Source organism: Chelonia mydas, chromosome 7, assembly GCF_015237465.2.
Source record: "Chelonia mydas isolate rCheMyd1 chromosome 7, rCheMyd1.pri.v2, whole genome shotgun sequence".
Lineage (NCBI taxonomy): Eukaryota > Metazoa > Chordata > Testudines > Cheloniidae > Chelonia > Chelonia mydas.
The window spans coordinates 49884179-49897790 of record NC_057853.1 but is presented as its reverse complement, the minus strand read 5'-3'; the positions used below and the strand labels follow the sequence as shown (position 1 = coordinate 49897790).

Below are 13612 nucleotides of genomic sequence, written 5' to 3'. Positions count from 1 at the left end.
CAGTCAGCATGGATTCACCAAGGGAAGGTCATGCCTGACTAATCTAATCGCCTTCTATGATGAGATTACTGGTTCTGTGGATGAAGGGAAAGCAATGGATGTATTGTTCCTTGACTTTAGCAAAGCTTTTGACACGGTCTCCCACAGAATTCTTGTCAGTAAGTTAAAGAAGTATGGGCTGGATGAATGCACTATAAGGTGGGTAGAAAGTTGGCTAGATTGTCGGGCTCAACGGGTAGTGATCAATGGCTCCATGTCTAGTTGGCAGCCGGTATCAAGTGGAGTGCCCCAAGGGTCGGTCCTGGGGCCGGTTTTGTTCAATATCTTCATAAATGATCTGGAGGATGGTGTGGATTGCACTCTCAGCAAATTTGCGGATGATACTAAACTAGGAGGAGTGGTAGATACGCTGGAGGGCAGGGATAGGATACAGAGGGACCTAGACAAATTGGAGGACTGGGCCAAAAGAAATCTGATGAGGTTCAACAAGGATAAGTGCAGGGTCCTACACTTAGGACGGAAGAACCCAATGCACCGCTACAGACTAGGAACCGAATGGCTAGGCAGCAGTTCTGCAGAAAAGGACCTAGGGGTGACAGTGGACAAGAAGCTGGATATGAGTCAACAGTGTTCCCTTGTTGCCAAGAAGGCCAATGGCATTTTGGGATGTATAAGTAGGGGCATAGCCAGCAGATCGAGGAACGTGATCGTTCCCCTCTATTCGACATTGGTGAGGCCTCATCTGGAGTACTGTGTCCAGTTTTGGGCCCCACACTACAAGAAGGATGTGGATAAATTGGAGAGAGTCCAGCGAAGGGCAACAAAAATGATTAGGGGTCTGGAACACATGACTTATGAGGAGAGGCTGAGGGAACTGGGATTGTTTAATCTGCAGAAGAGAAGAATGAGGGGGGATTTGATAGTTGCTTTCAACTACCTGAGAGGTGGTTCCAAAGAGGATGGTTCTAGACTATTCTCAGTGGTAGAAGAGGACAGGACAAGGAGTAATGGTCTCAAGTTGCAGTGGGGGAGGTTTAGGTTGGATATTAGGAAAAACTTTGTCACTAGGAGGGTGGTGAAACACTGGAATGTGTTACCTAGGGAGGTGGTAGAATCTCCTTCCTTAGAAGTTTTTAAGGTCAGGCTTGACAAAGCCCTGGCTGGGATGATTTAATTGGGGATTGGTCCTGCTTTGAGCAGGGGGTTGGACTAGGTGACCTCCTGAGGTCTCTTCCAACCCTGATATTCTATGATACAGAATAGGGCAATGTTACTCACATCATAAGAAATCTTATGCACTCTGCCCCAAATGGACATGGCTCTTCTCGGCAGTTCTACAGCTCCAGACTGGGGCACCATATCCCACAAATGGAACATGCCCAGAGACCCCCTTGAAAATGAACAAGCTTTCATATAGAAATTCATCCTCTCCCCTCATATCTACAGATGGCCAAGAGATTTCACCAGTTCTCAGAAGTACACCTCACCTCAGTCATACAGGCTTTCATCAATCTTTAGGGCTTGACTATCTCTACCCAAGGCTTTCTAGAAGCTCCAGCTAGTGCAGAAGAGTCACTTCTCTTGTGAGTAGGAAGGGCTGGGAGCATCTTCACATCTGTGCTAGCCATGACAACCCTGAAAAGTCCTCCTTGCTCACTCCACAAACTGAAGTCACGGCCCCATGAAGAAAACCTGCTGGTAAGAAAGCTGAGCTCTCAGGAGCCGAAGGGCTCAAAGAGGACCGTCCATCAGTTCTAAGGACCACATTACTAACCCTGGAGCTGGAGGCTTTTTAACTGAGGGAAGGGACTTGAAATGCAGCAAATCCCTCATGAACCAAACGATTACGGCAGCCTAAAGAAACTGCCTTACCTTCACACGTTCATGGCAAGATGAAATAGCAGCCACATGCCTGCAATTCGACACCGCACCTCCCATGGAAGGCACCCTTTTACAGATGTCAGTGAGAGACTTCATTGTGTCCACACACTTCTTTGGTATGCAAGGAGCATTGCGTTTTTGGTTTTTTTTTTTTTTTTTTTTTGAACACCAACTTCCTGCCAGACTGCTCTGCTTCACAACTGAACAGGCAAAGTTCTGGAATAGATGTGCCCCAGTGAATGCCTCTCTCACCCACTCCCACTAGGACGCCTTCATTTTCCAGATGTGTTCATGTTTCCTGTAAGGGAACTATTCAGGGTACAAAGATTCCCTCTGCCAGGGCGGGAGGACAGGGCAGCTGTTTCACAGGGAGCTTGCTACAAAACATTGAGTGTCCCCAGAAAAACTCCCTTCAGCAGCTCACACTGCCAACTTGAAAAGGGTTTGTTCAGTTGCATTGTTCTGACTGGAACAAGCTGCATGCCTGCATGGAGTTCAAATCCCTGCCCACACCCTGATTCTTCTCACTCACAGAATAACAGCACAGGAAAAGCCCTGAACAGCTTTCAGAAAGGGAAGTTTGTCTCTTCTCTAGTCACGGCCTTTTAATAAGCCAAAGGCCAGAGAAGAGCAGAACTACCCCACAATGCCTGTGCCAAGTACTGTGATCTCACAGCTAACCCGCACTCACTACAAGCTCAGCAGATATGCAGCAGGCTGATGTGTGAGCTAGCAGTAGGGTTAGCTAAGCCTAAACCAGTGACCTTCAGCCAGCCTGTGTACTAACGTTCTACTCCCCACTGGCCGCCCTCTCATCCTCCCAAATACTGGAGGAAGCAATCCGTAACAGCAGTGCTGAGACAAAACAAGGAACTTCCAGGCCTGCCCAAGAAGCTGGTTATAATTAGACTGAGTCATACTTTCCAGCCCTCCAAATCCAGAGCTCATTACTGAGAGTTCACTGAAAATGCTCAATTCCCTCACCCTGGCTCACTACAGAAAAGCAGACAATGAACCACTATCAACAAATCTTATCTCATGGATCGCAAGATTAGAGTTAGGCAGATCCCTTCCCAAGAGCTCCTGTGACCAGATCCAACCAGAGACCACTGTTGAGCCCAAAATATACATGAGTAAACAGCCACAGATGCTCTTGAAGCTACTGCAGCACTGCTCTTTACATCTGAATCAGGGAGAATTATTCTCCTGGTCCCAGGTGTCCCTAACTCTAAAGCCACCATTACTTAGCACAACACCTGCCCACTGCTCCAACTGGTAATGCTTTTTGTCCTGTACCAAACCTCCTCCAAGAAATGCTGGCTGATGGGTCACATTCAATTAGCAATCCCTGCACGAAGCTCCTTAGAGGGAGAATAGAATGATTTCAGACCTTACTTTCAAGGAATTCAGCAGAACTCACACCCACCACCAAGTCTAAACGCTTCAGAAGTCTGCCTCTCTCAGCGAGACTGTTATATTACCAGGGACAGGCATGGGACCGGTGCACACACCACACTTACAGCAGATAATAAATCTAGTATGGTTTCTGCAAATCAGTCCCTACAGATCCTACTAAGAGAATGAACTCTCTAATATCTGATAAGAATAAACCTGTTAAACAAAAGTCCTTTCACCAGATGGCAAACAGAGTATTCACTGGGCTTGTCAAAAGCAGCCTCCTCTTTAAGGAGCAAAGCTGCTTTGCACAGATTTATATCCAAATGCTCCAACAGCCACAGAAACGCCATTTAACAGAATCAAGTAAATTAACCCACAAAATTAAAGGAGTCAGTGTCATCCAGAGTGACTCACTGGCACGGAGCTGTGAGTGGCTGTCTCACTGTGCACCAACAACACCCTTCTCAGAGTGCTGCTGACCTTATGCACTTTGGAAAGGACCCTTTATGGGGAGCTACAGACTGGGCAACGGAAGATAGAAAAACGGATACGTACAAGTGGTCATTTCCTTTCTACTGGTAGGACAGTCCATAGAACCAGAATCTTATGCTAGGTCTGCAGTCTCACTGCCATGCCAGAGACAGTCCCACACTTGGCACACCCCCTTCCCAGAGCCTGCCAGCAAAGACTATCTTGATCAATATTCAGATTATAGTACTAAAGAGATGCAACATTTCTGTTGATAGCAACAAACTGTAGTACACAAACTTGTCTGCTGCAGGACTACAGATTACTTCACCACCACACTGGCTATTGATTCTATTTCACCCAGCCTGTGCTAGGCTGGATCTGTGCAACTTCCTACCAGAAGAACATTTTGGTTAAGCACAGAAATTCTCCTCTTCTGCTGAGGACAAAGGGCCACCAATCTCTTCAGTGGGACTGCGAATCAGCAGCAAGTGTGATGCCACGGAGATAAATAAATATTTAAGAGTTTAGTCTCATTGCATACAACAGCCTTTTTTCTGATGCTCACATGCCTAGCTTGTAGACCTTCATGCTGGTACAGAGAGAAAGCCAGGAAGCTGCCTCGCATCTCGTTGTACAAAACATACATGTTTTCAGCCCACATTGTGGACACTGCTCCCAGCAAATGCGTGGTGGCATTGGTAGGTTGAGTTAAAACTTGGACTATCCATCCAGCATGCTCTTCCCGCTCCATCTTGAATGAGGCCTTTGAAACCTTCATGTATTTGCCCATGGGGAGAGTGCAGTTAGGGTATTGCATTGTCAGAGACAGGTGATCAGGATACCTCTTGGAGATCCTGTGGCATCGGCATCTTTCCAGTAGGTGTAAAGGTTTAGGACAGAATGGGGAAACATGATCTCCCTGCAGTCTGAGGAAGAACGTGTACCTGGAGAACAATACCAAGTTCACTAGAAGACCCAGCCTTTTCTGTGAAGAACATACAACAACGGGGTTCAATGCATAGAGCTCCCACCTACAGGCTCTTCTGAGGTGGCCGCTCATTAAGAATGCCAGAGATTGAAAGAAGAGAATTTCCTCCTTCAGTGACTCAGATGCATGTTTGTGAGAACATTTAACATTCGGCTGTGATCCCAGGGCTCTGCTCCACATACTGCAGGGTAAACTGATGTGTGAGGCTGACTTAAAGAGCCATCCGTTGTCCAGCTCTCTCCTACTTACTTCTACCACAATGTTAATGAGAATGATCTTTTAGAGCCATGGATAACCCTCCCTATAGGAGCTCAAGAGGTGTCACGTTCTGGCTGAAGATAGCATTTGAGGGTGGTCTCTACACTAATGCAAAAATCCCAACCAAGTCAGATTAAGCATTGGGACATCTTGAAGCCAGACTGGGAATAAGGACCTTGAGTGAATATCCTGTCTTTTTGCAGCTAGGATCAGCTTTCCTGGTTTTTGATGGAATACCAGTCCCTGAGAGAGGGATAGAGTCATGCTGACTAGGTTTGAAAGTCATAGCCCCAAACGTTGCCAGAGAAGGCCATCCATATGGCTGCTGTCTTCTCCTTGATCTTCTGGATAGAAATGGGACAAGAGGAAAGGTATGCAGAAGGCACTCTGGTACATTTTCAGGAAGGATCCTTTGGTACTTTTTTGGCCCCTCTCAGGAGAAAGGGAGAGTGTGGGGTCTTACTGTTAAATCTGGGAGTAAAAGTCCATTGGCAGTTTACCGGGGTGCATAGTTAGGTGGGGGAACTCTCAAAATAGACACACTCCTGCTCAGCCAGCTCTATTAGTGTCCTGTTAGTCTGCTCCAGTGCTTAGCTCTCCTTTAGTATGAAGTGCACACAGGCATGAGACACTCTCCTGCCTAGGAAAGTAAGAGACTTGTAAGGAAGGGGATCAGGTCCCCTCATTTAATACTCATCGTGGTGGATGTGATGCTCATCATTACTAGGACACTCTTGGTGCATTCAGGGGAGTCTGTGCTTTGAGACCATGTCACATGTCATTCTGCTCCAGCCAGCTGATGCTGTGCTCTCCTCCGTGTGACAATGTTTCCTTGATCACCCTTCTGCTGGTAATGTGCTCCCAGCCCTCTAGACCCATGCCTGGAAGTCACAGATTCTTTCCAGTTCAGAAATTCTGCAGCCTGCAGTTCTATTGATCTTCACCCATCAGCAGAGAGTGACCTCAACAACAGACAGCACATGAGAGCAGCTTGGTGCGATGACAGGAGGAAGAGGTTAATGTGAACTTCTTCCTGTGAGTGCTGCTGGAACAGTGGAAGTGTAGGAATAGTGGAAGTACTGACCACAGTACTGACCAAGTACAGTAGCCCAAAGTGTAGGAACAGTGGAAGTACTGACCACAACAAACACAGCTATGGACTATTCAAAGAACTATTACATAGGGATGTGGCAACATGCCTCATTTTGATCTACAGGAGAGAAAACCCCTTGGGAGTTAGCTACTAGGGTAGGCTTTAAATGTCTCCATCTTGAACTGTGGCTTTGACAGGTTTCAGAGTAGCAGCCGTGTTAGTCTGTATCCGCAAAAAGAAAAGGAGTACTTGTGGCACCTTAGAGGCTAACAAATTTATTTGAGCATAAGCTTTCGTGAGCTACAGCTCACTTCATTGGATGCATACTGTGTTTTCCACTGTATGCATCTGATGAAGTGAGCTGTAGCTCACGAAAGCTTATGCTCAAATAAATTTGTTAGTCTCTAAGGTGCCACAAGTACTCCTTTTCTTTTTGTGGCTTTGAGGAGCTTGTTAGGTCCAGCATATCATTTCTGACCTCCTGGAGACCAGGAAGAGCAGGAGTATAGGTCATTGTCTTTCTGATCTGCTTTACTGCCACAACTGGGAGATGTTTAATGGCTATTTTTGCCTGATTTTAATTAGGGCTTGAGCTCCCTATGTACTGGCTACGAAGGGCTTGGCTTGTCTGAGTCCGTAACTGCGACAAACATTGGTTTGCTGAAAGCTCCAGCTGAGCAGCACAAATTGTCTAGGGTTGCATGAGATGCAACAGCAAATAAATGCCAGAGTTCTTTCAGGCCCACCTAGCCCACAGGATTTCCTAACTTCTACGAGAGATGGATTCAGATAGGGAATCTGCCCAGGCCAAAATCACCCCGGCAAAACAAGTGGAAACTGCTGATGTCCTCTCACACCTAAAGTTGCCTACCTATGTCTTCCATAAGGAATCCCCTCTCCTATGTGGAGTCCTTTGGAAGGAAGCCCTCCACACTCAGTAAGTATGGATGCATCCTTACCAGCGCAGAGATCTGTATTAAACCAATGTAGGGTAAACCCATGAAAGTCTCACAGAGACAAGGCCTAAGTCTGATTTTAAAATCAATTTAAGTTGAAGTGCAACTTCTGTGTTTAGACTAGTCCCTCTGACACCTGAAAACCACTCAGGCTTCACTGCACCACAGCATAGTAACCCTCCTCCAGCACTTTCCAGCTGAGGAGCTGGAAGCACTTTCCCTGGGAGGCAGGGAAGCATTACAACATCCAGCTACGGAACCCCTTAGTGCTTCCGTGCAGGTTCAATCACCCCTGCATGCTCTACATACCCCTGAATCCCAAGCACGTGTGCCCAGTGTTCTCCCAAACCTGCCACACCCCCACCCTCACATGGTCAGTGTTACCCCCAATCCTACACGTGTTCCTCCAAGAACACCGGGTCAGAGCCCTGCTGTGCAGTCCTAGCTAAAGAGGGTGTGCACTTCGGTAAAGCAGCCAGTATGAGACACTGGTCAGGAAGCGGTTTCTCAGACAGATAGGGGTTCCTAGAGCACAGCTCACACCTTGGGCTGCACTGGGAAGCCTGGGAATTTGATCAGCAGGAGTCTGTGCATTTAGAGACAAAAATCCAAAGTTGACAGTTGTCCTGCACTTGTATTTTTGTTGATAAAACAGATGATGCTAGTTGTCAATTTGCTGAGCACCCGCAGCTCCCCAGACTCCCTGGAGTTTGGGTACTAAGCAGCCAAGAACCAGGCTTTCACATGGCAGTGGTCATATGAAGAGAGCAGGCAGCATGACTAAGGCCACCATGGCATGTCCAACTTCCACCTGGGCAAGTTTCATCAGCCCCACAGTGCTGCAGCCTTCAGTTCAAAGCAGATGACAGTCCTCTAGCTCTTCGAAACATGGAACTCATCCAGCACCTTTCTCCTCCCCACCCGACTCAGAATCCAGGTGTTCCAGATGTGCCAGATGCACCTTTTAGATCTCCAGATTATCACTGCCACTCATCAGGGCCAGGACTCTTAGTAGTGCAAATGGGACCTACTCACACTTCACTTTCCTGATCTAGATTCTTTAGCACTGTGATCTGTGTCCTCTGGCTCTACAACAAATCCGCCTATAAGGAGAAGTTGGCAAGTCCAAGATTTTCCTCCCCCCTCACCTCCAGATCCCTTCTGACCACTTGAAAAAGAGCAAACACATAATTCTCTCAGGTTTAGACTGGGAAATGGTCCAGCCCCAGCTGTCAATGAATCTAGAAAAGCCTGGGGAGCAGGAGCAGTCTTCCCTGCACCCAGCCTGGAGAGGACTCCTCACCAGTAGTGAATAGTGACACCTTGACAGTCTCTCTCACTTTCCTTTTCTTGCCTAGCTGGTGTCACTTTCACACTTCCATTTCTTGCAGCTACAGCACCTAGAAGTCCTGAAGGCAATAGACACAAAGCTTGAGGACAGGCAGATATGGCTCTCTTGGGAGCCACAGGTTTGATCATAGCTCCTCTCAGACAAGGAGAAGTGTCCCCAGCTCTCCCCACGGGACACAGGGCGAGGGGAGGACACACGGTGTCAAATGGAGTCAAGAGCCAGAGCCATAGAACAGGGTCTGTGCTATGGCATCACATCAGTGGCCCAATATTTTGTCCCCATGGTAAAACAAGTCACCCCATGGTGTCAGAGGATCATTCCAGGACTTGGCCTATGGGAGGCTGAGGGTCACTGTCCTTCAGTGATTCATGTGCCCCTTGCTTGAGCATCTGGGTGCACGCAGGTTAAATGTAACCAGACATTGAACCAAACCAGCTCCTACAGAGGGGACCAGACCTCCTCTATTCTTCACTCTAGGATGAAGGCGTTCAATCCAGTAAGAAATAAACAGTGACATTCCGGAAGAGGGAAATGGAAGTTTCTTCCACCCATCTATCACCAAATCCAACAGCCTCCCCCCCCGGTCTGAATCATAGCACCATCCTATGACCCATCCGTTCAAACCCATTTGTCACACTGGCGCGGAGACAGACCCAGTCCCTCCGACAGGCATGACTGCAAGGAAGGGGATTGTGAGATATGAGGCAGGTGGATGCATTTCTCACCTGCACCATTTCTCCATTAGAAGCAATTAAATCTGTGGGGATGGTGACTCTGAAGGAGCGTCCCACCACAGCAGAGCTGTCTGGAATCCCCACCACTGCTGGGACCGTCTCACGGAGATCTGACAGCACAGAATGCATGGAGGCCTCTAACTGGTTTTCCCAGTCCTGTGCAAGTTCAGAGCGTTCACTGGGCCAATGGCATTGAACAGAGGCAGCCACCAGCAGCAGCGTAAGCAAAGTCCTCCCCAGCAGAGGGGGAAGCAGTACAAATCCCACAGTCATTTTTCTTGCAGACTCCAATACTGTATTCCACTCAGAAAGGGAGCCCTGAAAGCCTGTGTGCTGGCTCCTCAAGCTCCTCACAGCAGCTTCATCCTGGGAGTCTCCCGAACCTGAGAGAGAAAGAAGAGGCCAGGTCAGCACATGAAAGATGCCCGTTTAAGAGCACTGAAGAATAGCCGAGAAGCCCACTTGCCTAATGCCTCTGCCCTCCCACCCTTTTAGCTCTGCTGTGCAAATGCAAGAGGCCTATTCCCAGCGGAGAGCAAGCCTTTAGCAGCCCATGCTCACACTGGAGTACAGCCACTCAATGGAAACAAGGATCCTTCCTCCTCTCCACTCTCAGCCACCAACTGCTGGTGCCTGAGCGCTCAGTGATTCAATGAGGAACACCCTGGAGTGTGAGCAGGAGGAACCGATGCAGTCTCAGAACTTTGGAACTAGGTGACCTTTCCAAGAGAGCTGCAGTCAAGCTAGGATATCAATGAATTTAAATGCTAATTACACAGAACAAGCCCCTGAAGAGATGTACACCAGTGTGAGCAGGAAGCTGCCACCTTGACAGCCTGGGGCAGAACAGATGCTTCTGCTTCGAAGGCCCATGAGCCCCCACAACCAGACCCGCCCTCAACTCTAGCTTTCAGAGTTGGGCATGTGTTCAGAATGGACCCTCTTGGCTAGCAATGCACTGCCAAATCTGGTGTGGGGCAATAAGCATGCACTGGGCCCCCCAACACCCTCCCTACACATGCAGGATGCTCCCCTCCCTATCATACCCACCAGTCCCCACTCCACTCCTCCCCGTATGCTGTCCTGCCCCCCTCCCACATAGGGTGGGCACCACTGCTCCTTTCCAGCGCTGTGCAAGGATCAGGTGCTATCCATTCCTTGTTCACACAGACTTGCCTTCAATGTCTCTTATTTAGCAGCTTGTTCTTTCTCCCTCCACCTTTGTGTTCCCTTCTCTCCTCTTTGGTGCCCCAACTCCCATCTTTTGCTCCCCTCTTCCTTCCATTCCCTCCCCCCTTCCCCTTAGTGCTCAGAGCTTGTGTAGGCCCAAAGTGATAGAGATCTCCAATGCAGCTCCCCATGCCATGGCTGCTCCTGCCACGAACTGTGTCTATCCAATAAGTTTCTCCACTGCACTCGTGTTGTGTTACAGCTTCTTCCCTCAGGAAGCCCTTGGGAGTCTTTACCGCAAGGTGTCACAAGAAGAAGCAGGCTCCCCCATCCCCTGATGCCGGATTGGGCAGTGCTCTATGCTGGGCTAGGAGGCCAAGAGTCAGGATACAATGGTTCAAGGGGAAGCTGCTTAGCACTGTGAGATACTGCTAAGGGATGAGGCTTTCTTCAGGGCTAAGCAGCTGACAGGGGCTCCAGCATCCCTTTCTCGATCCAGGGAGGAGCACCTCACAGCCATTCCGAGACAAGCTGCAGGTCTTTGTGACTGCCAGATCTGAGCACAGCCTGTAAGTTATCAGTGAATCTACTCCAGCTGTGCCATTTGACGTCAGCCCTCCTGACAAACCCGAGAAGAAGTTACTTACTGTAACTGGAGGTTCTTTGAGACGTATAGTCCCTATTTGGATTCCAGACATGCGTGTGCATGCGTGCCATGCGCCAGAGAGATTTTCTAGTAGTGTTCTTGATCTCTATGTGAGCCACCTGCATGTTTGTGTCCGAGGCTATAAGAGGCCATGCGGTTAACGATGCTCCAGTTCTCTTACTCGCAAGCAATGGAATCCACAGCAGAGAAGATGGAGGGCAGGTACTGGAACCAAATAGGGACCACACATCTCAAAGAACTTCTTTGAGTGATGGTCCCTACATGGAGGCCAGATGTGGGTGAGTAGTGAGCAGCGCTCAGCGTGGAGGTGGGTGCGTGGACTTGCGTGAAGTCAGTCGGCAGGACAGCTCGGCCGACAGACGCATCCCCAGGAATGGCGCAGCGAGCGGTAAAGGTGTGGACCCAGGTCCATGTCGCTGCCTTGCAAACGTTCTGCTAAGGCACGTCCGCAAAGTAGGCCAACAAGGCGGCCTGTGCCTGCGTGGAGTGAGCCAGGACTCCAGGAGGCGGAGGAGAGAGCATAGCAATCCGCAATGAAATGGGAGATCCATTTAGAGATGTGTTGTGAACAGAGGCCCTGGCAATCGTGACGAAGAGCCTGGGCGAAGCCTGGAAGGCATGGTTGCATTGGAAATTGAGAGAATGCAGTGTTTTTGTTCTGGAGGTGGTGTGCGGTTTGGGTAGAAGATTGGAAGGTGGATGCTTTGGTTGAGGTGGAACGGGGAGAAACTTGTGGTGCAGGTGCAGGGAAACTTTATGGAAGATGCATATTGTGGGGGGGGGGGGGGGGGGGGGGGTCAGCTATCAGAGCCACCAGGTCGCTAATGCGCTGCACCAAAGTGATGGCCATCAAGATGATCTTCAAAGGGCGGTTTAGTGAGGGCAGAGAGGATTATATTTAGGTCCCAAGATGGGGTAGGGGTTCCATACTGGTGGAAAGGCAATGAGCAAGCCTTGAAGGAAGCGAATGGTGGTCAGGTGAGTGAAGGTGGAGGAACCATCCATGGTGGGGAGGAAGGCACTGAGCATCGCCAGGTGGACCCATATGGATGAGTGAATGAGGTCCGACACTTAAGATGGAGAATGTAGTCCAGGAGAATGGGAGTAGAGAGAGTCTCCAGTGGATAATGGTGGTGGTGTGCCTGGATGGTGAAATGCGCCCGCTTCACTTGGCCTGCTGTGCATGAGGAGGTCATGCACCAGGGTGGAGCACGTTCTGTCTATATATGAGCCCTATCCAAACACCAAGCTGTAAGGTGGAGCAGGCCCGGGTTGGGGTGCTGCAAGCGTTGCTGCACCTAGGTGAAGAGATCCAGGTGGGTGGGAAGGCAGATCAGAGGGAGAGCGGCAAGATGGAGGAGGTCAGTGAACCAACACTGATGAGGCCAAAAGGTGGCTATCGCGATGAATGTTGCTTGATCCTGTTGCACCTTGTGGAGGATTTGTGGGAGCAGAGGAATGGGTGGGAAGGCATAGCAGACTTCAACAGTCCATGGCAGGAGAAGAGCATCGCTTTGTAAGCTAGTCCAGAGGACCTGTCTGGAGCAGAAGAGGAGGAGTTTTTGGTTCTCGTTGGTTGTGAAGAAGTTCCAGCACGGGGTCCCCCACCGGTGGAAGACGGAGTGAAGTGTGGGATCATGGAGCTCCCACTCGTGATTTGCATAGAACAGGGGTGGCTCCTTGTATAGGCACCGACTCCGGGGCTGGAGCTACAGGTGTCAACTTTCCAGTGTGCCAGGGGGTACTCACTGCTCAACCCCTGGCTCTGCCACAGGCCCTGCCCCCACTCCACCCCTTCCAGCCCCCTCCTCAGATCCTGCCATGCCCTTGCTCCTCCCTCTCTCCCCTCCCCTCCTGCAAGCCACGAAACAGCTGATTGGGAGGTGAGAGGAGGGAGAGGGAGGTGCTGATTGGCAGGGCTGCCAGTGGGCAGGAAGCGCTGGAAGTGGTGGTGGTGGGGAGCTGATGTGGGGCTGCTGACGTATTACTGGGGCTCTTTGGCAATGTACATTAGTAAATTTTGGCTCCTTCTCAGGCTCAGTTTGGCCACCCCTGGCATACAAGAGCGTGTCTGCCAAGAAGTTGCTGGTGCCTGGAAGGTGCATGGTGTGCCACGGGACCCCGTTCTAGATGAAGCAGTTCCAGAGGTGGACAGCCTCCGCACAGAGAGGGTAACCTGGTGCCGCCTTGCTTGTTGATATACACAACTGCTGACATGTCTGACAGCAAATGAAAGTGCCGTGATCTTATGAGGGGGAGACAAAGCAGACAGCTTGGAGTTCCAGGAAGTTGATGTGCATCCTCACCTCTTGTGGTGTGCAGAGGCCCTCAGTCGTGTGACCATCCAGATGGACATCCCACCCTCTGAGGGAGGTGTCTGTGGTGAGAGTGGAGCAGGAAGGGTGAATGGAATGCTGACCAAGATGTTGGATGGATCGGACCACCACTTGAAGGAAGCCAGGACAAATCGGGGAAGCGGGACTGGTTTGTCCAAGCAATCTGTCTGAGGTCTGTAGATTGACTGGAGCCAAAGTTGAGGGCACTGCATACAGAGGTGTGCCTGGGGCGTTACAGAGGTGCAGACCACAATGTGGCCATGGAGGGAAAGGCATTGGTGGATAGGTGTGTGTGGATTGTGGCGTAGT

General features: G+C 49.8%; 1 protein-coding gene across 6 annotated transcripts in view; it reads right to left on the bottom strand.

Annotated features, from left to right (window-relative positions):
- Nucleotides 1-13612, bottom strand: part of DAG1 (dystroglycan 1) — a 115955-nt gene that overhangs the window by 23023 nt on the left and 79320 nt on the right. For all 6 annotated transcript variants that reach the window (XM_037904104.2, XM_043550949.1, XM_037904101.2 and 3 more), the window contains one exon: nucleotides 9122-9513. In XM_037904104.2, coding sequence (XP_037760032.1) covers nucleotides 9122-9403 — 282 coding nt within the window. In that variant the 5' untranslated portion in view covers nucleotides 9404-9513. The remainder of the gene's footprint in view (nucleotides 1-9121; nucleotides 9514-13612) is intronic.